General features: G+C 39.1%; 1 protein-coding gene across 1 annotated transcript in view; it reads left to right on the top strand.

Moving 5' to 3' along the window:
• Positions 1–22,625, top strand: part of LOC138103291 (chondroitin sulfate proteoglycan 4-like) — a 44,115-nt gene extending 21,490 nt beyond the window's left edge. Inside the window, exons 6-10 of the mRNA XM_069001498.1 lie at positions 3,339–3,537; positions 7,477–7,608; positions 11,665–11,837; positions 16,302–16,485; positions 16,968–22,625. Coding sequence (XP_068857599.1) covers positions 3,339–3,537; positions 7,477–7,608; positions 11,665–11,837; positions 16,302–16,485; positions 16,968–19,018 — 2,739 coding nt within the window. The 3' untranslated portion in view covers positions 19,019–22,625. The remainder of the gene's footprint in view (positions 1–3,338; positions 3,538–7,476; positions 7,609–11,664; positions 11,838–16,301; positions 16,486–16,967) is intronic.
• The last annotated feature ends 306 nt before the right edge of the window (positions 22,626–22,931 follow it).

Here is a 22,931-nt window from a genome sequence, read left to right as displayed (position 1 = left end):
GGTGCATTATGTGGTCAGTGATGTTGGTGTGGGCATATGGAAGTTAATTTTGGCCTTTGTCATGGGCTTCTGTCCAAATGCAAGAAGCTATCGAGCATGTGCACGCATGCTGAATGAGTCTAACTCTAGCTTCCTCACTTCAGAGACATCCATAACATTCCTTCTTCAGACAGCCTTGTCTGTTGTTATGAAGGTTATGAGCACCATGGGAGGATTTCAGGGTGACAGACATCCAACCATTTTGGGAGTTTTTCTCTGGTTTGTCTGTAGGAAGTGGAAGTAAATAAGGGTTTAAAGTGGTTTGGTTTTTTTGGCTTTTTCTTTTTTTTTTTTTTTCTTTTTTTCCTCCGGCTCAGAATTTGTGTCATAACATAAAATACAGAATGTTTTGCTGTCCTGAGAACTTCTGTAATGCATGCAATTTAAATCCTTTCCATTGCAACAAATCAATGAAATATATTTTTATTTAGAAACTTAAATTACCAGCATTTTAGATATAATTTCTTAAAATTTCCACAGGTTTTATGGGCTTTTTTTTAATCTAGAATGGGAATGGGTAAAGGAAATAGGATGTTTTGAAGAAAATCACTATTCTAGCATTATATACTGCATTTCTATGTGTTTAAGTATGTGGGTAGCAATGCTGTAAAATGGCTATATCCTCCTGTTGCCACAGGAGGGCTACATTTTCCTAGAATTAGGTTTTTCAAAAAACTCACAAATTTAAATGGATTATTTTTGTTGTTTTCTCTAAGTTGCTCATTAGTGTTAAAATGTGAATACAGAGTGTCTGGTAGGATACGTAGCATGTAAGGAGATACTGATGAGCTGAATCCTGTAAGTAGAGCAGAATAAATTATTTCACATTAGCATGAACCTTTTTTTGGAGTATGCCTATGGAATATATTAGGCACATGAAAAATCAGTGTCATGCTACATCCTGGAAGTTCAGATACAGTTTTCATGGTGCTCTTCAAAGAGATTTTGATCCCAGATATGAAAAATAAGATGTTTGTACAATTCTTGATGTGTTCTTGGTGTTTGCTTCCCTGTGGTTCTTTTCAGCTCTTTGATCTCCTTTCATTCCTCAAGGGTCATGTTGTAGGCCATGTATAGTACTTAAAAAGCATTGAGCGGTGATGTGCTGGGACAACAGAATTAAATACTGACATTACAGAAAAAACCACTTTTTTTCTATAATTAGAAATTTTAAGTCTTTTTTCCTTTAGCAAGGAAAGTAATTTGAAACTTAGTGAGTCAATTGTAATAACGTGTCTGTTGTAATTTCTTATATTTTTGCATATTCTGTGTGTGACCTTTTATTCTCTTCACAGAATAATCTACACAAGTGCTACTGAGATGAATTAAAAGGTCTCAGTACAAAACATGTGACACTGATGTGCTTATTTGGTGCCACTCACTAAGTCACCCTGTGCCATTAGTTGTCGTTCTGTGTCATAAGTGTCATCATAATTACATTACAGCAAAATATATATTTCAGGGGAGAAAATAACTATTTGCTAGTATTTTCTATTATAAACTTACTTTTCAAATTTTTCTGGTTAGGAAAAATTTAACTCCATTTTAGTATCTCTTTTTCCATGGCACATATTTTGTGACATGATGTAGAATGTAATCTTTCCTCTGTTGAAGCGTGGTGGCAAAAATTTCAGTGGTTTAAAATGTTTTAAAAGGTTTTCTTTCATGGTTCATGTTAAAAAGTAGAATTAATGTGTAGTGAATTGCGATTTTTGGCTTTGGCAGAGGTAAAATGCCCTTTGTTAATTTTTCCTCTTCAACCATTTGGTGTGATGTTATTACCAGTTATTTATTAAGTGTACTAAGACCCTAGGAAGATGGAAAGGAATGATGCAGTGTGTGTTTGGAAGCTCAGGCTGAGGTATTTAAAGGTTTAGGCTTTCAAGATTTTACTCTATGATATAAATTATACATGGAAATAATTTATATTGATGTAGTGAATATTTTAAGAATATAATTTCATGTTGAGATGAATATGTATTGTTTGTTAGCACTTTCATCTGTAATTCCAAATATATACAACAGAGATGAAGAACAAAATGGGCCATTGCTTATCCTTCCCTAACAAGGAATTATCCAATTAGATAGGGATGAAATTCATAGAGCAGTCCTTTCTGCTTGAAAGAAGGGACTTTAAAGATCATCTAGTCCCAGCTCCCCATGGGCAGGGACACCTCCTGAAGACCAGGCTGCTCAAAGCCTTATCCAACCTGGCTTTGAACACTGCTAGGACTGGGGAATCCACAGCCTCTCTGGGCAACCTGTTCCAGTATCTCACCACCCTCACAGTAAATAATTTCTTCCTAATATCTAGCTAAATTCCCCCTCTTTCAGTATGTACCCATTCCTCCTTACCCTGCCACTCCAGTTCCTGTCAGACAGTCCCTCTCCAGCTTTCCTGTAGGCCCCTTCAGATACTGGAAGGTGTCTGTGAGGTCCCCACACAACCTTCTCTTCTCCAGGCTGAACAGCCCCAACTTTCTCAGCCTGATTTCATAGAAGAGGTGCTCCAGTCCTCTTATCAACCTCATGGACCTCCTCTGGAATTAGACTTAGGATGTGCTCCAGATTTAGATTTACTAGAAGTAAGTAATGGTTTTTACACCATCTTTCTAAAAACTAGTTAACTGTTTTGTCTGAGATTGTGACCTTGCAAAATGGTAGGCAGCTGTTGGAAGCATCAGTTGTTTCATCTCCCACTGTACTGAACACCTCTGGGTTTTTTAGTGCACTAGAAAAGGGCCTTTAGTGCATTTTGTTAGAAGAAAATAAGGCAGCTACAAGAAGTGTCCCATTTCTATTAGAGTTTATGCTGTCCCCAGGCTGTTTTTATCTTTCCTGCTGGTGAAAGTAGAACATATTGAATGCCTTGCCTGCTGTGAAATACCTGACTCTAATATTCATGTGTATGTGTTGGAAAGCAGCTCCTTGACTCAGTTATCATAATACAATTTTTGTTATGTTTCTAAGAGTTTGTATAATTCTTGACAAATAGAGCAGTTGTACTCCAACTGTCTGAAGCTCTTAACTGTTGTAGGGTTTATTTGCTTGTATTATTTCAAGGTCTTGTATTTTGAAAACTATTTGCCAGGATGAGCTATGCCAGTCTGTGATCAGAGATTTGGATGGACCGTAAGGAAAGCTGTCATAGCTGCTAGTGTTGCACAGCACAAATATTTATTATTTCTTTTTCTTGGAGTCATGTGTCATCTATCCCCATCTCCCATTTCCTGTTGTCCCAGTTTTCTTTCCTATGCATTTTCTTTCTCTATTTTTTAAATTTTTTTTTGCTTTTCTAGGTCTGGGTGGGTTCAGTCACAGAAATAACTGTTGATGACCTCTGTGCAGAAGACAAGGACTCCTCACCATTAGAACTTGTGTATTCCATTACTCCACCTAGCAATGGGCACTTGGCTCTGAAGTCTTCTCCAAACAAGAGCATCCTTACTTTTACCCAGGCTCATATAATTAAAGGGCAGCTGGTATTTGTACACAATGGTATGTGATTTCAAAAATACCACATCAGCCACCAAAATACCGCTCCTATTCAGTATATTTGTGTTCGTAAACCATTAGAGATTCCATTGTAATGTCACAAAGATCTCGGAGCACTGGTTATGCGATACATTATCTCAAAAACTAAACAAGAAAAGGTCTGACATCTGTTTAAATGTGTGCTCACTGGGAAACGTTGGTGTTCTTGTGGTTCATTACATAGCAGCCTTCTTTCTGAAAGCAGTTTTGCAGTAGGGGAACATTTTCATGCACCCTTCAGAGATATGAAATCCATTTTTTTGACTACTGTGATTGAAAATTTCCTGAAGCCTTTCTGTCTTGCTACAGTGCAGAGCTGTTCATGGACCAACAGACTCATAGATACCTGCCGCACTGTAGTGATAGATGATGAAGTTATGGTTCATCTGTGTGATGTCAGTGTCCCTTTCAGGCTGTGAAAGAATTAACCTTTAAACTTTGACTCTTTCTCCCAGTGTCCAGAGCTAGAGACTGGGTTTTTTGTGCATTTGAGAGAATGTGTGGGGAATAAAAGAAGTCAGGACAGCTTCATGCATCCTTGAGTGGCAGTGCTGGGAAGCCACAGGAATGAACTTCCGAGTGGGGTTCCAGCCAGAAGAGGTAGGGCTTTCACAGTGGGATAGCTACCTGTTTCCTGCTCCAGCTCTGTTACTTTGTTACCTCAGTTGAAAGAAGAAAGCAGTTGCTACAGAAGGAATAAATCATTGTTTTGGGATGGAGATAGAAGAGGTACACTGCTCTCCTGCCAACCTTGAGGCAGGCTGGAATTCAAGTGCTGCCTTGAGTGCAGCAGTCACTCCTGATTTGTGCTGTGTCTTCATGAGGTTAAAGTATTCTGCCTTACAATGCATTGTCTTGCAGAGTGCATATGTGTTGCTGAAATTGCTTTACAAGCAGCTGCTGGTGAGCCATAAGTATCCTGCTCAAATAATTTGGTCAGGAAATGAAAGGTCAAGAGCATGACAAAAGTGAGCCAAGCTGTTTAAATTGTTCCGAGGGAGACTTTGACATGTAAAAACCCCTGTGATGGTAGGACAGTGGTAGGTCTCAGTGTGAGGAAATTAATCTGCTTTGTGTTCCAGAAAGGGCAAATGCACATCTGTAGTCTGAGGGAGTGAATCTTGATCAATAAAAGTGAAAAGAACAGAAAATTTCATTTTTCCAGTGAGTGGAAGTGTACAGTAAATTTGTAACATAAAATTGCCCAGGTTGTGTCAGGTCTTGCAGCTGCTCTGGTTCTGCCATCTGTTCAACCAGTGCTTTACAAAGTACTGTGGTCATTTCGCTTCTTTTTGTTTCTTGGTCAGTGATTGTCTTCCCTCCTTCATCTTGACCTGTTGCTTGAAATGTAATTGTTACTCCCTTCTTATTGCCTTATCCTGGGGCCTTTCCTTATGTTGTTGCTGTCATTCAGCTTTTTATCCCTTTTCTCTACATTTCGTCTGTTCCTTGTCATCAGTCTTACCGTGTGTGTTGGCTTCTTTGTCTCCTCTTAGAAGTACCCCCATTTACTCGTCCTACTCACTTGAGCCCTTTCCAAAGGGAAGATGTTCCATCCTCTGGCTACTCCTCGTGGCACTACACATTTTTTACACGTGTATGTGGCAATGACTCTCCATCCTCAGTGTCTTTTGTACTGCCACACAGTGAAAGTACTACCATACTTTGCTTTTATGCCTCTAAATTAAACCTCAGAATTTTCCCTTCACATTGTTCAGCCTTATGAATTACATTATGCTGCTTATTCTGTGCTGTGAATTGCAAATCTTCATTTCTGCTCTCATGTTTTTGAGCTCCCCTTGAAATTTTGTTTGTTTCCTCCATAATCCCTGATTGTTTTATCACCAGTGTAAGTGCAGAACTAGAACACACCTTTCCTTTTTGGTACCCTTCTTTCAGTATGAGAATTCCTTCCCCTTTTCACTCTTGCGTCAGTCCAGGGTGCTCCCCACTAGCTTTTGCAGTATGGGCCCTGCCCTTAAACTCTGACAGTTTTTTTCTTAGGGCCGTAATGAATTGAACTCTTGTTGGTTCTGAAGTCTTAGTATATTCTCAATGCAGCTTTTACAGAGCCTCTTTCTGGTGTCCTTTTAATCACCTCTGAGCAGATACAGCTTAGAAAATGAATTGTGATAAAATAATAAATGCTCCACCCGAGTAGAACTTCAAGATGTAGTTCTTTTCCTGACTGCCGGTGACAAAATGTTTGTGTCAATCAAACAGTTGACCTGCCTTTGCTAAAAAGCAAGTGAGGCTGCATAAGCAGGTTTGCTTCAGGTTTTTTTCAACTTAGTGCAAATAGTAGACTCCCAGATGCTTTTTTGAATAAGCAACTGGTTCATTTTTATCAGGAGAATACATCAGAAAATAAAAACTTTTGAAATAAAAACAATATGGCCAGATCTTCCAGAACTGCTTCAGCTGCCTGGCTGAATATAAGAGCATTTCTTAGGGGTATTGTTAACTATAACCTCAGAACCCACATTTGAGTTTTCCGATATATTAATTTATAGTTAGGCAAGGTATGCTGATCTTTACATGAAAGAGCATGGCACCCTCTGGCTTTCAGTATCTATATTCTTGTAGCAATATCTTGTGGCTAAATTGGTCAAAACAAATAGAGGAGCATGGTAATTCTTTGTAACAGTTAATGTTTCACTTTTTAGTTCTTCTTACCTAATTGAACAACCTGGGGAGCCTCTGCTTAAAAGCAGCCTGTCAGTTCTGAGAGATGTATTTTTACAGGAATCCACTTAGACTCCTGGAGGTATTTTGCTATTGCTCGTGCCAAAGTACATACAGGTCTTAAGATTAAAGGGAAAAATGTGCATTTATTATGAGTGCATATAACTTCTGAAATAGTTTAAGCTGTGACAACATACCTGCTTCAGCACAGCTGAAATGCAGCAAAGAAGCTAAGGAAACAACCAGAGTGTTGATTCAGACCGTTGAATATAAAACAAAATGAAAGAACAGTCTAGTTGCTTCTCTCCCCAAATTCCTTCTTTGCCAAAATATGACTGTTTAAGTGCTTTGGACCCTCATAAGACATAAATGGAGTTGGAAATCTGGGAGCCATTGTCTCCCAAAGTTTAATTTGGTTTCAGCTCCACTGAGTCAGTGAAGAAGGAGAAGAAGGGGGCACTCTTGCTGATTTATATCTAAGGGATGTCCAGCCTTCACTGAAAACAACAGCCAGCAGTTCTTCTTGGGGAAGGTATTAATTGCATTATGAATTTATTTAATTCTAATTAAGATACAAGGGTTCTGATCAAGAGTTGCTTTCAGGATGATTTTGGATATATTGCTAAGGAAACTTTCCTGTCTGCCCATCCAGGAGTTGCTCTGGCAATGACACTGACACCACCTCAGACTTTCATTGTTGAGATGGAACCCCCTTAACATCTAGTGGCTCCAGTGAGCCCTACTTGACTCTGCACACCCCACACTCACACAGTCAGACAAGGTTTCCTCACTGACTTGACCTCAGGTTTCCCTTAGCAGAATCTCAGGTGCCTGTATCCTTAAATAATTTAATCATGGGTCAACAGCTGAATAACAGCTCTGGCTGGGAGCCCCTGAGGTGAGACCCTGACCCAGTCTAAGCCACAAAAGTCTGGAGCCTTCAGCTCCTGCTGTGTCTCTTGAGTGTCAGTCCCCTGGATGCAGGTCCCAGTGCCCTTTGCTAAGCAAAGGGTCAGCAGTTCAGGGCCTCTTGCTTCGGGTTCCTGCCACTCAGAGCTCAACCTGCAGCTCCACTGCAGCTGCACCCAGAGCTACTTGCACTGAATGTGTTCCTCAACAATATTTCACTGTAGCCAAGAGTGCAAAGTCTCTGGTGTATGTTTGTGTTTTGTGTGACGGAGTAATACAAGAATAAATTTATTATTTTGATTTCTACAGGAGCAGTGTCTGGAGGCTTCAACTTTCAGGTGACAGATGGTTTGAACTTTGCACCCCAACAGATTTTTACTATCACAGCTCGGACGCTGGTCATTAGCCTTGAAGTGAACAAAGGGCTTGGAGTCTTCCCAGGTATGGTTTTTTGAGATTATTGTGGTTTTATCCACTTGAAAATATTGCCTCATATAGAATTATTTGTCAGATACTTAACCGACTAAACTATGGAAAACTGTAGCTGGGAAAATTTATGTGTGTTTTTAAAGAAAGGGTTGATGTTTTCTCAAACTGCATACTGCTTTTTTACTTTGGAGTCTTTAACTTTTTGATGTGTGCATGCTTGGAGTCATAGAAATTGGCAGAGAAATGTTCAAGTACAGTGTGATAATAACACTGTCTGCCTAAGATCTGGAGATTTCCCATTCAGGTTTGTTTAAAATCTCTGTAGTTTATTCAAATATTTAGAGATGTCTTAGGTTCTTGTGATCTCGCCTGGTAAAAACGATAGAAGAGTGAAGCTTGTGTCCATGAGATTATGAATAGCACATAGAAGTTTTCCAGATTGCTAGTTCACACTTCTTTTGTTTAAAATGAGTTATGGAGAGCAACACAGGCTCACTGATGAATCAGAAAGACCGAAAACTTTGATTCATGTTTATGCATTTGTAGCTAGTTGGTTCAGCAGCTGAGTGTTTTTTTAATGAAGTTGTACCACTGAAGGAGCTGATCTGCTAAGAGGTCTCAGCAGAGCCATTTACTCCTTTGCACTGGCAAGAGTAATCCCTCATTGAGTTAGGAATCTAACATTTACTGCAAGATTAAAGAAGAAATAAAGATTAGTTTTCTCTCAGCAATATCTTGCATCACACTTTTGTTTGTGCTGCCTTCCTTTTTTTTTTTTTCCTCTAAATATGATCTGCAGAACCAGAGAGATACTAAGAGTTAGCAGAATTCTAGAGGTAGTAATCTGTACGTTGATTTATTAATTGGATATGGAAGAGGAGCACTTTATCTTCTTAAACTTCTGAATATAAGTTGCATAAACAAAGGTTTGCAACAAAAGCCACTTAAACACAGGCAACAAAAAATGAGATTGTAGCAGCATGATCTTCTAATTCAGTCAATATAAATGGGATTCATGTAAATCCACTTACAAAGCTTATTAACCTGCAATTTTGGTGTTTAAGGTTGCCTTGGGCACAGGGATTTGATGGAATTCTGTCTTAAGCCAATGATAATTGTAAAAAAAGTATGTCTAATACTTTCATAGAAGGCAAAGTCTCTAGGCTGCCAATCAGTTCTTTAGTTTACAAAATACAGTATTTCTTTCAGTACTCCCAACTGTATTCATCCAAGATTGCAGTGTTTTTCCCTGTATTCTCACTTACTTTGAGATAGCAAAATTCCTTTTAGATGTTAAACAGTGTTACTAGCTTTTTTACATGTTCTCTTTATGGTATTTTTTAGAGACATTCTGGAGCTGTATGGTTTTCAGCTGTACTTTGCCATCATGAAATGACTATTACAACAATGATGGTGCCAAATGGCTAATATATATAAAAACAACAGCCAGTGTCCTGTTACATTTTATAGCAGTACAAAAAAAATTAATTTTGAGCCAGCTTGAGAAATCTTCTCACTGGGGTAGTAAAAATTGAATTTATTGTGAAGAATTTACCATGTCATCATGACTGGGTGTAAACTATGCTCTAAAGCCTATTTTATAAGAGCGTGTACTGCTGTCTTCTTTTATGTTGGGTATACCAGATCTGTTTATATAATTTATAGATTTTTTTTCTGTTTAACAGAAGCTTATTCTATTCAGCATACTCAGAAAATTGACTGCTAGATATATCAGCTTTTTCTAGTGTATGCTAGATATGTGCAATTGGAGGATTTGCTTCTTCAGGAAGGCAGTTGCTCAAACAAGGAATGAGAGCTGAGTTTCTCTGAGGAGAGGAAGCCTGAATTTTAGTTAATTTGAAGCAGAGCTGTCTAATCAGTCTGTAGATGAGATGATTTATACGTGTTTAGCCGTGATAGGGAGAATGCTCATGCCAAAGCATTTTCCAAATCTTAAATGTAGGCAGTAAAAATGTGTAACAAAATTATTAGGCACCAACACTATGCTGTTGTACTCTACTTGAATCGATTATCTTGGCCCTACTCAGCATCACCTGTTCTTGTTGTGTGTCTTCCTCCTCTCTCTGTTCCTGTCTCCTGTGTTGGGGTGGGGTTGTTTTTGTGATCTCTCCTTCTGTGATTGGGAGCACACAAGCAGTGTTCTCTCTTCATGTTCCTTCACCCAGTCTGCTGGCTGGCAAATAACCTTCCTCTCCCTGTTGAGGTGTCAGACCAGAGGAGAACTGCTGTGGGTGCCAGAGAAGGTTCTCAACTCTCAGGTCAGAAGTGGGTGAAGGAGAAGGTTATGTTTGGGGGAGGATGCCATTTTACAGGAGAGCATGATAGACTGTGTTATCTGTGTCTCTAGACTGTATTTCAGCCTGTGGTGTGCAGTGAGTGAGGTCAGGTCTGTTAGGAATCGAGGGGGTTTTGTGGCAGACATCCTTGCTCCCAATGGCCCTGCTCTGTCATGGTAGTGGTGTGATACCCTAGTATGGTTATGAAGAATTGGAGCAGTAACTTCCATTACAGTGTGACCATGTTTTAGAGTTACTCTGTCCTACTCTGTTAAGGCAATACGGCCTGATTTGCTTAATAACTGCATTTGCAGATTTATGTGGTCTGATTAACTGTTGTGCTCAGTTGTACATTCCTGACCATATCTGCTGTACATGCAAGGTCATGCTTCCCTTCCCGCCTCTTGCACAATAAAGGGAAAAGAAGGGAGAGGAAGAGGAGGGAGACTTCTTGAATTAGATATTGTGTGGGACAACTTTTCTCAACCTGAGAGACTCCTTCACCTTTGAAAACAGTATGGACACAGAGAGACATGTGAAGGTAAAGTGGGAAAACAGGCAGAGGCAGAAGATCTTCTTATAACAACTCTGTTTCAAAGTAGTTGTTATTTGAACCAGAGCACAAGCAGATGTGAACAAGCAGACTCCTCGTACTAATAATGGCTTGCAAAGTATCCCTATTCTTCAGTGTCCTTACCATATAGCATATATATCTGTTATTTTGTGTTATTCTGGTATGAACAGTATGCTTTATTGAAGATGCATTGATAATTCAGACTTCAAGTGTGTGTACTACTATATAGTCTCTGAAATTATATACTAAAAGTTATAAAAGCTTGTTGCTTAAGGAGAAAAGAAAATGTGAAAACTGAGGCAGAAGTGGAGATACAGGGGGAATAGGGTGATGGGAATCTGTTGCTTCTCCAAAATTATCATTGAACACGAATTTTAGTTTGCTGGTTGTGTACCTTGAAATGGCCTCAAAAAGACGCCAGATAAAACTTTTTTTGCTTTTAGGAAATTACTGACACAGCTGTGTCAAAAATTGTCTTGGTTTGATGAATGCCAGAAAGCTCTTTATAATCTTTAAGCCAGAGGGTAGTAACCTTAGTTAGCTTAGTGTGGTGCTATGTATTAAAATGATTTTGTTACCACTCAGTCTCTAACTATCTTAATAAATAAGACATTATTTCACTTTAGGCTGTTATTTCTATTATATGGTGTTCTTCCTAATTTGTTTAATTCTGTACTTATGTTTTAATTTTATTTAATAAAAATCCTATTTCATATTGATGAAGCGTACTTCTGTTAAAGATTGATTTTGGTTTACATGTTCACTAGAAACTTTGCTGTGTTGAGGCTTCTCTCGGTTGAATCACCTATGTCTTGTGGGTGGCAACTGGGAATACCAAAAACGCTGGAGTCTGAATTCAGTTCTAGACATTTGATGTAGAAACAGAACTTCTTATACATGCTCTATTCTATACTTTGGGTTGTTTTGCAGAAGCCAGTATTTAGCGATTACACGTGCTGAAGAGAACTGCATTTTTTTCATTTTGAAAACAAGGGTACATCCTACTAATGGGGTTTTTAACTGAAAAAGCTGTGAAAGGGTTGTAACCAGAAAAAGAGTAACCCTGCTGGTCTTATAAAATGTTATTAAAAAGCGAAGTAGAATTCCTGGGTGAGAGTGTGAGTTGTGCATACAAAACGTAGACTTTTGGAAAAAAATGCTGTTGTAAATCTTCTTCCTATAATTGACATTTTTTAGGTTCCAGGAAACCTATTTCACAACATGATCTGAAAGCTGTAACCAATGATGTGACCAATGCAGGAAACAGAACTATAACTTTTGTAATTGTAACTTCCCCAAAACTTGGAAAGCTGATCAGAGTAGATTCTGATGATACCGCTCAGGAAATCTTCAGTTTTACTCAGTCTATGGTAAGCATTTACTTTGTAACAACTAGTTGAGGGGTAGATTGTTACTTCAAAGGGCGTCTTAGTTGCTTATTCTTTGTGTGATTCATTTATATCTGTTAAGTAACCTGGCATATGTGACCCATCAGTGCAATCACCTAGATTTGCTCTGTCATTAAGTATCTGGCATCTAGTAACAAACACAAGAGGAGCCTTTGTTCCCCTCTGCTTGGATACTAGCAGGGTCTTGGCAATTCCCACTGTTTTGCCTGTAACACTATTTGTCAAGAAGAGCTGTTCTGGTGCCATTAACCAGCGCTCAGAGGTTGGAAGCTTTTTGTTTTTGGCAGAAGAAGCATCCTTTTTCTCTATGAAAAGTCCAAGTATCAGATTCATTTCAGCTGTACACAGTCCTCATGGGTGTCCCCACGGTGACTTTTATTGACTGGATTGGCTGTGGTACTAAGTGTTTGAAGTATCTTTACTGTGATAGGGGTTCTCATACTGAATGACTGAAATGTGGCAGCTTATGTAGCTTGATGGAAAAATGCTTTTGCAAAAGGAATTACTTGTCTGTGTGCAGAATCTGAATATAACTTTATCTTCAGCATTAAGCTATTCTCAGAAAATAGAAATGAGGAAGACAAAAGGGGGTCAATCTTCTGACTTCGCTCATGGAAAAATAAATGCTTACAGATTTCAAATGTAGCTATTTGATTTAGTGTATGAAGGAATAAGAAAATGTATTGGTCAGAATTTGAAACTTGGCCAGTAAAACCTGGAAAAAAGATTGCCATTTTTATTAGTTGTCATCAGACTTTGAAACAACCTGACCAACAACGGTTGTGGAATGAATCTCCACTTGGACTTTATAAATCAAGATGAACACAGAATGGTTCTCATAAAAAACATGTTCTAATTCTGTTATGTTATTGGTCTTGTTTCAAAAGTTGCTGAGTTATGTCTTATTTTATGAAAGAGATGAGTTGTATAATGACACTGTTCCCTTTTGATCCCAAAGTGTGTGATTTTTATGAGTGTTAGATGAAATAGTTTAGCATGTTGGATGGAAAATCTTTCAGCTAAGGTTTTGAAATGTCACTCCTTTTGCCTATGGATTTGACCATTATGTGTGTTTATCAGGCAGTACCATGTCAGAACATGCCACTTATTCTCCATAGCTTTCATTTTTACTAAACTTCCCTTTTAACTTTGTAAATTGTGTAAGGATTTGGGGTGTAATAATATGTATGGTTTTCTTGTCTGTTGGGAGATATTTCTGTTGGCCATTTTAGTTTCAAACAAGTAGAGTGAAATGACTTCTTGCAGGTGGAATTAGGGCATCCAAACCAGCTTGCTATTTATTCTGGTAGAGAATAAGGGAGAGAAAAGGGATCCTAAATAAACTTTCAGTACAGTGTGTTATAATCTCAGAGAGTTAAATATGAGTGAGAAAATTGCATTTATGTTACAAACATTGTACATTTTCCATGTAACAGAGACTAAAGCATTTAGTTTCTGTTTGGTAATATGCTTGTAAATCTGATTTGAATTGAAGAAAAAATTGCATTAGTGTAGGTCTTTGGGTTTTCATTCATTCTGTGTTGAGGAACTTGAAATTTAACTTTGGATAGAAGTACTATGCTGCTAGCTTATAAAAGTAGTTATTGCTTTTCCTGGGGTGCTGAACTCTTCCCTATGCCCTGTGGTTTTTTGCTTTGTTGCCAAAAAAAAAAAAAAAAACAAACCAAAAGAAACAGAAATTATTATTGTATTCCAAGATATTTTTCCTTGAACAAATGTTGTTCAACTAATATAAGAAAATTATTTGCACATTAAACACTCTTGAGTAACACAGAAGTTTTTCAACATGATGTTTGCTTTTTGTTTTTCTCTGCAGTACTTCCTGTGATACCTTAGAAGTATTTTCATCTTGCAGCAAGCCATAGCTTTTTCATTATATAGAATCATTGCAGAGGTAAACACAGAAATCCTCACCAATTCCATTCTGGTTTTAGCCCAGACATTAGAATGGATTTGTAATAAAAAAAAAAAAAAAACCCAACCAACCAATTAAGGTTGATACTAAACACCATTGAATTTAAAGGATGTATATTGTACCTGTATTTGTTACAAAAATATGCTGTGCTCAGCTTGGAGTTCTAGAGGTTTTGGAAAATTACCGTGAACTAACATATCCTTTTGCTATTAATTTTTTTTTTTTGTTTATTTGTCCTATAATAGCCATTAAGAATTAAATTAGTATAGAGAAAGCAGAGACCTGGAGATGTGTCTATAGGGTTTTATCACATCAGTGTGAATTTTTTAGAGAAAAAAATGGGATGGTTTCAGAGCTGCTGAGAAAACAGACCTTGAAAGCCCAGTGTGCCTAGTGATCTCAGTGGGGGCTGTTGCAGTAATTTCAGGATTCAATCTCTCTGCATTCACACCTCAGATTTAATACTGCTAAAATGCTTCATCTGTGATAACAGCAGGGGGGTTTTGTTTTCTTTTCTCACATCTTTCAAGCATATGTGATACAAATGTGTACTAATGAGTCTCTTCAAGGTGTCTGCAGGATGTGAGGAGTGTGTTAAAATAGTAAATTTAGAATCAGCACCATCTCAGACAGCGATCTCTCTGGCAATTACAAACTAATGTGTGCAGGTCGGGTCAGTGGTTGCCTGGGAACTTGCCAAGGATTTAATAGATAGGACTGTCATCTCTCCAAGCCAGTGAATGAATTATCAAGCAGACCAGATGCTGAATCTACTGGATAAGATTCAGTAAGTGTTCTAGTGTTGCTGTCATTAGGAATTCTATTACAGTTCCACTGTATTATAGTATTGATCTTAAAATTCAGGTATAGTTTCAGCTGATGAGAAATAATCTGAAAATACTGCCTTTTGCTTTGGGGTCTAAAGAGATAAATGGTTGTATCTTGTATGTGCATTTGTTTCTCTGGAGATTTACTGCTGTATCTTGCAATACTTGTAAGCTTGATTACTCACAGCAGACTGATTAGATTCTCTTGAGTATGATAATCTGCAAGGTCAGTGCAGGCAGGGATAGGACAAACCAGATCCCTTCCTGTCTTTTAGGAATCCCCTTCTTGCTGTGACATAGAAGTTTTCCATTATGTAGTTCCACCAACTCTTTGCTTGTAAGTGAGAGTAAGTATCAGTGGTCATTACACTTCCTTCTGGTTTTCTTAGTATCTTAGCAAATACCTTTTGCTATTTACAGGAAATAACTTCATGAAAGTCCTTTTCCAGCCTTCAGCCTTTCATATGCCTTTTCAGGACAAGTAATCAAGCCCTGCTAGTGTCAAAACCCTAGACATATGATACCCTGATTTACTAAAAATACAGTCCAGCTAAGCTCATGATCACCATTGCCATTGCTAGTTTGAGATAGTTTCTCAGTGTTATATATCTTTCTGCTCTTTTTGTAAGGCTTTTACTAAGCTTTCAGGCCCAGTAACATTTCACTGACTTTTAGGTGTTTATCTGGCAACACAGAGTCCATCTTATGAGAAAGAGAAATGTGGGATGATCTCAGTGTACATACAGGCTGGATCCATGGGCTGAGGCCAGTGGTGTGAGGTTCAATAAGGCCAAGTGCTGGGTCCTGCCCTTGGGTCACAACAACCCCAGGCAGCGCCACAGGCTGGGACAGAGGGGCTGGAAAGGACCTGGGGGTGCTGGTGACAGCAGCTGAACATGAGCCAGGGTGTGCCCAGGTGGCCAAGAAGGCCAAGGGCATCCTGGCCTGGATCAGCAATAGTGTGGCCAGCAGGACCAGGGCAGGGATTGTCCCCCTGTACTGGGCACTGGTGAGGCCACACCTCGAGTGCTGTGTCCAGTTCTGGGCCCCTCACTGCAAGAAAGACATTGAGGGGCTGGAGGGAGTCCAGAGAAGGGCAATGGAGCTGGGGAAGGGTCTGGAGCACAAGTCCTGTGAGGAGCAGCTGAGGGAGCTGGGAGTGTTTATCCTGGAGAAAAGGAGGCTCAGGGGTGACCTTATCACTCTCTACCAACTGCCTGAAAGGAGTTTGTGGCCAGGTCAGTGTTGGCCTCTTTGCCCAAGTAACAAGTGGTAGGATGAGAAGACATGGCCTCCAGTTGTGCCAGGGGAGGTTTAAATGGAATACTAGGACACCTTTCTTCATTGAAGCATGGCTGAGTATTGAACCAGAATGCCCAGAAAAGTGGTTGAATCACCAACCTGAATATTTTAAAAGATGTGTAGATGTGACGCTTGGGACATGGTTTAGTGGTGGCCTTGGCAGCTCCAGGTTAACATTTGGATTTGATCTTAAAGGTCTTTTGCAACTTAAACAGTTCTGTGATTCTTTATACACTGTGCATGGACTAAGGTACGAGGGTCTCTTTGAACAGTGTTCTCAAGATATTTTTTCTGTCTTAACACTGCTCTGTTTATAATCCTTTTCCTCTTTCACATATGTCTTTTCTTTTCCTGGAACAGGTTGATGAAGGTGTGATCATGTATGAACACTTACATGCTGAGTTGGCTGACTGGAGTGCAGAAGATTTCTTTGCATTTACTGTCTCCTCTCCACCATCAGCTCTGGATATCCAGGTGTTCCATGTTGTCATTTCATATGAAATTGCCAGGCATGATCAGAATAGTCATCTTCTAGCAAACACAGGTAAAAATGCTTCACGGTTTGGACTCCAAATTATTTTGGATCTGTCAGAGGTGCATTGAAGAATGGACTAAAAAGTATCTTTCTCTTCAGTAAGCAGTGACCTACTTCTGAGACAGAGAGTGCTGTAGGTAGTAGGAAAGCTGCATTCACTGCATCCTTAGAAATGAGATTAGCTACATGTGTTTGATGCTTCCTACTGCTGTAGAAGATATTTTGTTTTCTATAATGATAGGTGAAAACACTATCAGAAGCTTTGAGATACTAATATTTCTTTAATCTTAGTGTATGCATCAGTCATAAATCTTGTTTCTTGTAGGTAATTGTATTTTTAAAGTAGTGGTAATATATTTTTAGCCATGATGTGGAAATCAAGGATACCATGAAGAGATTTTCTGAACATCATCAGTGTTTGATATGTAATTTCTGAAATAGTGCAACTATAAAATGTTCAGTTTCTAAGATTCTCTTTTCATTTCTGCCAGGTGCCATAGTCCAGGAAGGAGGTAGAGTATTAATCAACAAAACAAATTTAGATGCTTCAAACCTATTGATTAAGCTACCTGATGTACAGCGCTCCATGTATGAAGTCTGGTATCAGGTTATATCTTTACCTCAACATGGCATGATTGTTGTTGGAGAACGAAACGTTACCAAAGAAAAACCTAACTTCTCCCAATACATACTGAACAAATTTGGAATTATGTACATACATGATAATTCTGAATCTCTAAATGACAATTTCACTTTTGCCGTTTGGTTAAACCTAAAGAGCAAGCCTGCTACAAAGCCCCGTAGTGAAGTTTTAGAGGAGATGTTTAATATCACTGTTTTCCCAGTGAATGATCAATCTCCAGAACTGAAGACTAAAAGACTGCACTTGAAAGTCCTGCAGGGAGATGTGTCAATGCTGGGGGCAGAGAATCTGAAAGTTGAAGACTTAGATAATGCCCCAGCTGAGCTGAAATACACCATTGTTAGCAACCCCAATAATGGTTACTTAGCAATGAAAAGCAATCTCAGTGTCTCTATAAAAGATTTCACACAAGCTGATGTTGACAGTGGTAAAGTTTGGTTTGTACAGGATGGAAGTTCATCTTCTGGGGTGTTTTATTTCAGTGTGACTGATGGTAAACATCGCCCTTTATACAAATTGTTCAGTCTGGAAGTTGTACCCATTGCTCTTGTCCTAGTCAACCTTACCAATGTTGCACTGCCACAGGGCCAGACATCTGTCACTATTACTGATGTTCAGCTTGCAGCTGTCACAAATGGAAAAAGCACTAATATTATGTATGAAATAACTCAGCCACTCAAATATGGGCACCTCATGATTGGAAATGAGCAGGTTACTGAATTTGAGCAGGCAGATTTGTCCTCAGGAAGGCTCTCTTACCACCTGACAAATCTCACTGCTTCCAGTGAAGTACTGGAGTTTATGCTTTTCACTGCAGAAGGCAATCTAACAGGACAAGTGCTGAACATCACAGCAAAGCCTTTAGTACAAATTGTATCTGACCTGCAGATTTCAAATCAAGCAACTTACAAATTTGGAAGCGGTGACCTGGATGCTTCTGAGCTAGCCAATTTGACAAACAGTAATCCTAGATTTGAAGTGATAATGCCCCCCTCTCATGGAAGGATTGTAAAGAAAAGGTTTGTGAATGATGCAGTGTTGGAAGATATTCAGATGTTCACCCAGGCTGACATTGATAGTGGTGTTTTGCTTCTAGACATAGACACAAATATGACAGGCATCGATCTGTTGAATGACTCATTTACATTTATCCTCAGGGCAGATGCTGTGCAGCCTGCTGTTGGCTGTTTTCAGTATTCCATTGTGCCACACAGTCCTGCACTCGTGCAGGGTTTTACAACAGAAGTGCCTTTTGTAACTATCATGACCACTTTCAAGGCTCACTCTACCTCAAAGGATGAGGCCCCAGCCTCCTCACAGAATGAAGAGCCTGCAATAGCGCCACAGAAGACTCAACCAACGATGTGGCCAGGGCAGAATCACTGGGGAAACCTACATGAGGAAAGTCCATTGCTAAACCTGGCAGTGGGAACAAGTGTATCTGTGGAGTTGAAGACTACAAACCAGGTTAGTGCCAAGAGTCCCAGAGAGCAGGCAGGCGAAAGCAACCTTTGGTACATCATTATCCCCCTGGTCCTCGTGTCTGTGCTACTCATTGTTGCTGTTACTTCCGTGTGCATTTTGTTAATGTGTCAGAAGAAAGAGAAGACAAAGCCTCCAGTCAGAAGTCAAACAGATGGAATCCTCAGCAGTGCAGATCGATGTCTGGAACGGAGCTTGACTGTGCCCGCTGTCACAGTGACTCCTCTCATGAAGGGGGCTGAGAGAAGTACAGCCTCAACATCTCTGGCAGTAAGACATGAGCAGCTGCTTCCTACAATGGTTTGTCCAACTACAGAAGGGCATCTGAAAAACAGGTTTTTAAGTCTTGATCCTGAAATGATCCAATATTGTCGAAAAACAAACCCAACTTTGAAGCGCAATCAGTACTGGGTGTAGTTACACCAGTTTTGGTCATGGTAATTGATGCAGTATGGAACAGTGAATATATATTGTTGATTTAATTTGTTCTTTATTACACTCATTTATTATAGGTCACATGATACACTGTGTGTTAGATGAAATCTAAATACCTGTGAAATAGTAATAATAATAATAATAATAATAATAATAGTAATAATAATAATCCTACTGATTACCATGGCCATAACAGAAGATTTGCTGTTGGTATGTCAGCAAAATTCTCACTTAATTCAGTGGGGAATTTGGCCTCATGGATTTTGAGTACGCCCTACATATGCAGTATTTTTTATTTCCCACTGTTCCCATGTTCTGTCATGGATTATATATTTTTAATAGAATTGTTGGTTTGTTTTTTTTAAAACTAGTTTTGCTATAAAGGTCTTTTATTCCTTCTGAATCACTACTTCTCTTTGAAGAATTTCAAATTGTTTCAATAAGTAATTTCCATGGTGCTAATTTCAGTAATGTAATTTTGACCTGAAGGCTGTTCAGAGGCCAATACTAAAGAAATAAAACTGTGACTATTTTGATGGGTCACTGAACTGGATATCCAGAATTCAAATTCAGCAACAATAATACAGCAGTGAATAAGGGTTCTGGTGGAATACTGTGAGATGTTGTTTGTTCTTTTGGTTTCTTTTTTCCTTATTTGATACTGAACTCTAGCCTTTAGTGTCTGAAAACTGGTAAAATACATCCTTTACCTCTACTCCACATGGCAAAAACTGAGTGTCAGTCAGCCTGTCTGCTTAATTACCTTTAGGTTTAGATGTGCATAAAATTAGTCTGGATGTGCATAGAATTTCCTGCTCCTGAGAAGGGGGTAAATTCTGCTTTCAGTGAAGCAAGCACAACTTTCTTTGGAGTCTGTGTACTCAAGCAGATGGCAGTAGAATCAAGTCATGGGCTGCATACTGTCGTATGTCCTGGAGCTACTGACAGAAGCAATCCTGCAATGTAGTATGTATCCTCTTCTGAAGTTTCAGTTTACCCTTCATCTTCTGAAACACTGAACAAATGTGCCTTATACACTACTAAGTGCTACCTACTCCAGTTTTGCTCTGGTGATAAAATGTGCAATAATTTCTGTGCAAAGGGAATATTTTTGTATTTTTGGAAATCCAAGCTCAGTAGTGATATGCAGTCTCCAGTAAAGGTCCAGTTTTATTTCCACTCAGAGAAAATAATAAAATTCCTATTGACTATGAAGAATGAACTGACTTCAAGGGAATGGTGCTGTGATCATAACCAGTCTCTTATTAATACTGAACTTCTCATCTGTTTTTTGCCTTTAAATTGTTACAGCTTCCAACTAGCCTCTTTGTAAAAACACTGTTCTCAGCAGTCTCAGCACTGCACTCACTCAGTAAACACTGGAATATCATTTTTATTTAGACCTAGGTGCTGCCATTTTTGCTTTTATAGAATGGATTTATGGGCCTCAAGATCCTTGGTGCTATTCATTTCACACTACTTTGTTTTGGATGAATTTTTTTGGATGAATTGTTGATGATTAAGTGTGTTTCTGTCATTTATCGATGGCAATTATGGGAAATTTTCACCCACAGGGAGGGCCAGATGTAAACTCTGCTTGCTGCTGTGTTCTGAAAGCTGAACACAGTAGCAGTGGGGGTAGTCCTCATCTTTACAACCTCTGCCATGGGCAGACATGATTGTGGTGCATTTTTCAGAGCCCACTTCAAGAAGAGTAGTCCATGTCACTGAAAAATATACAAGCCACATCTTAAGCAGATCAAGTTATTAGAGCACTAGAGACTAAAGCTATGAACCCTTCAAATGCTCAAACTAAAATGTATTAGCAAACTGGTCATACAGTTTTTACATCTGTCATTACCATATCTTCCCTGAAGTGAGTGTGTGAGTTCAAGTATGTGATCAGTGTAAAGGGCTCTGGATGTTCAGGTGTCTTAGGTGGATCACTGTAGATCTGTGTGGTGGACCTTTTCTGCTTTCCCAAAGTTTGTCTCTGGGACTGTTCTGAGCAGCTCTCAGCCAGAGAGGTGGTATTGCCAGCCACCACAGGGACACCCCTGCACCCTCTGGAGGTACAGCTGTATGTCTCTTGCCATTTCCTGGGACCCCTTCTGCTAACATCAAGCAGACATGAGCTTCCTCCAGATCCCAGCTGTCACATGCAGCCTGCCTCTGATGCCTTCTAGACAGTAGCAGCAACCTGATCCCTTGACACCTTCTCCAGGCCACACTCCAAGGAGGAGTAAAGAATTTTAATCCCAACACTTTCCTGACACGTGAAGAAGCCTGCCTCACATTTTGCTGTCAACAGCAAAAGAAGCTTCCTGCTCCAATACCTACCAAGCAGTGTGCCTACAATTCAGCACCAAAATAGTGCACTGCTGAAAATTCCTGGAGTCTGGTGACAAAATCCACAGTCAACTTGTGAAAGGCTGAACAAAAGTACAGAAATGAAACATGTTCTTCATGAGATTTTGCTAGGTGTATTGGTGTAAAGATGGGTGTGCCTAAATTTGTGGTGCTCAGTGTGCAGTGGAGATGGAATGTAGGGCTGATGTAGTGCTGGTGATGAAAAAAAAATGAGACCGTGACATAATAATCAAAAAAACTGCAATGCAATTACAACTCCACAATTGAATGGGCATTCTTGAGCTTGAGCATTTCCATGCTAGGACAAAAATACTCCATGAAAACATCAAAAAAAGTGTAGAATTTGTGCTGGCTTTCGGCTTTAGCATAAGGAGCTGAAATCTTGCTCTGTTTCTGAAATGGTTTTGGCTGACAACAGATTTTCATTTCAAGTAGATTAGCCTTTATGGGGTTGTATCTTGAGCATCTGGCTCAAGCACTGAGGGGATTTTTTCAGTTTTGGTATTGTTTTTGTAGTTAAAATCAGCCTAAACGTCACTGATTAATCAGCAAAGTGTGCCAGCATTCAGTTCTCTTACTCAGTTTTTGCTGCAGTGAGACAACTGTGCCTGCCATATTATGTAATGCGTGGATGAAAACTTTATATGGATGTAAGTTTTACTGTTAATCAGTGATTACTTGGTTTAATGCAAAATGCAGAGGTAATATTGTAACTGGTAACTACATATGAATTTAGCTTTAAAATCCCACCCTGAATCCCTTGTTAAAAAAAAAAAAAATTAAAAATCTGATTATGTTAAACTTTCCCTGTGGACAGTGCAGAATAGTCTTTGGCAGAGGATGGTTTATCTTGTTCATACATAGATATTTACTATAGATGAGAGACATCTGCTCTGGCTTAGCCAGGTCTGAGATGATAAAAACTAGCTAGGGTGAATCTCATACTGGGTTTCCTAAATTACTATGGATCTAGAAAAAGCAAAAATTTTCCCATTTCATGCTTATGAATTCTTTTGCAGTTCTAGGAACACGTATTTTATGGTTGAAATCTGGCTTGAATATTTTGGTTGTTTCACTTGGCCTTGAAGTTGTGTATTGCATTTACTGAAAGTGGGGTTTGTGAAGGATTCCCCTTTTTACCAAATGGAGTTCTAAACTGCAACATGAAAGTGCCTTGAAAACATATATTAAATCAATAAACCATTTTGTTTATAACCCATGTGCTTAATGTTTTTGTGCTTTCTTTAAAGACTTGTGAAGTGCAGAGACACAAGAGAATCCCATTGCCAGTAACAACATTCTTCTGGGTTTTCTAATGTTGTATTTTTCAAATTGCACATGTGCTGGGATGGCTGCTGTACTGTGCCGAGTACAACTCAGTGTGTGTGGCTGGAAAAGGAGAGACATCTCATTGTGCATCTAACCTGGCCCAGCACTTGCAGGAATGTAACATCAAAATAAATGCATTGATTTGAACTTGCTCAAATAGGACTACCCTGGGTTTATTTCAGAAAGATTTTCTGTT

This window comes from Aphelocoma coerulescens (assembly GCF_041296385.1).
Source record: "Aphelocoma coerulescens isolate FSJ_1873_10779 chromosome Z unlocalized genomic scaffold, UR_Acoe_1.0 ChrZ, whole genome shotgun sequence".
Lineage (NCBI taxonomy): Eukaryota > Metazoa > Chordata > Aves > Passeriformes > Corvidae > Aphelocoma > Aphelocoma coerulescens.
This window is presented reverse-complemented; position numbering and strand designations above follow the sequence as displayed.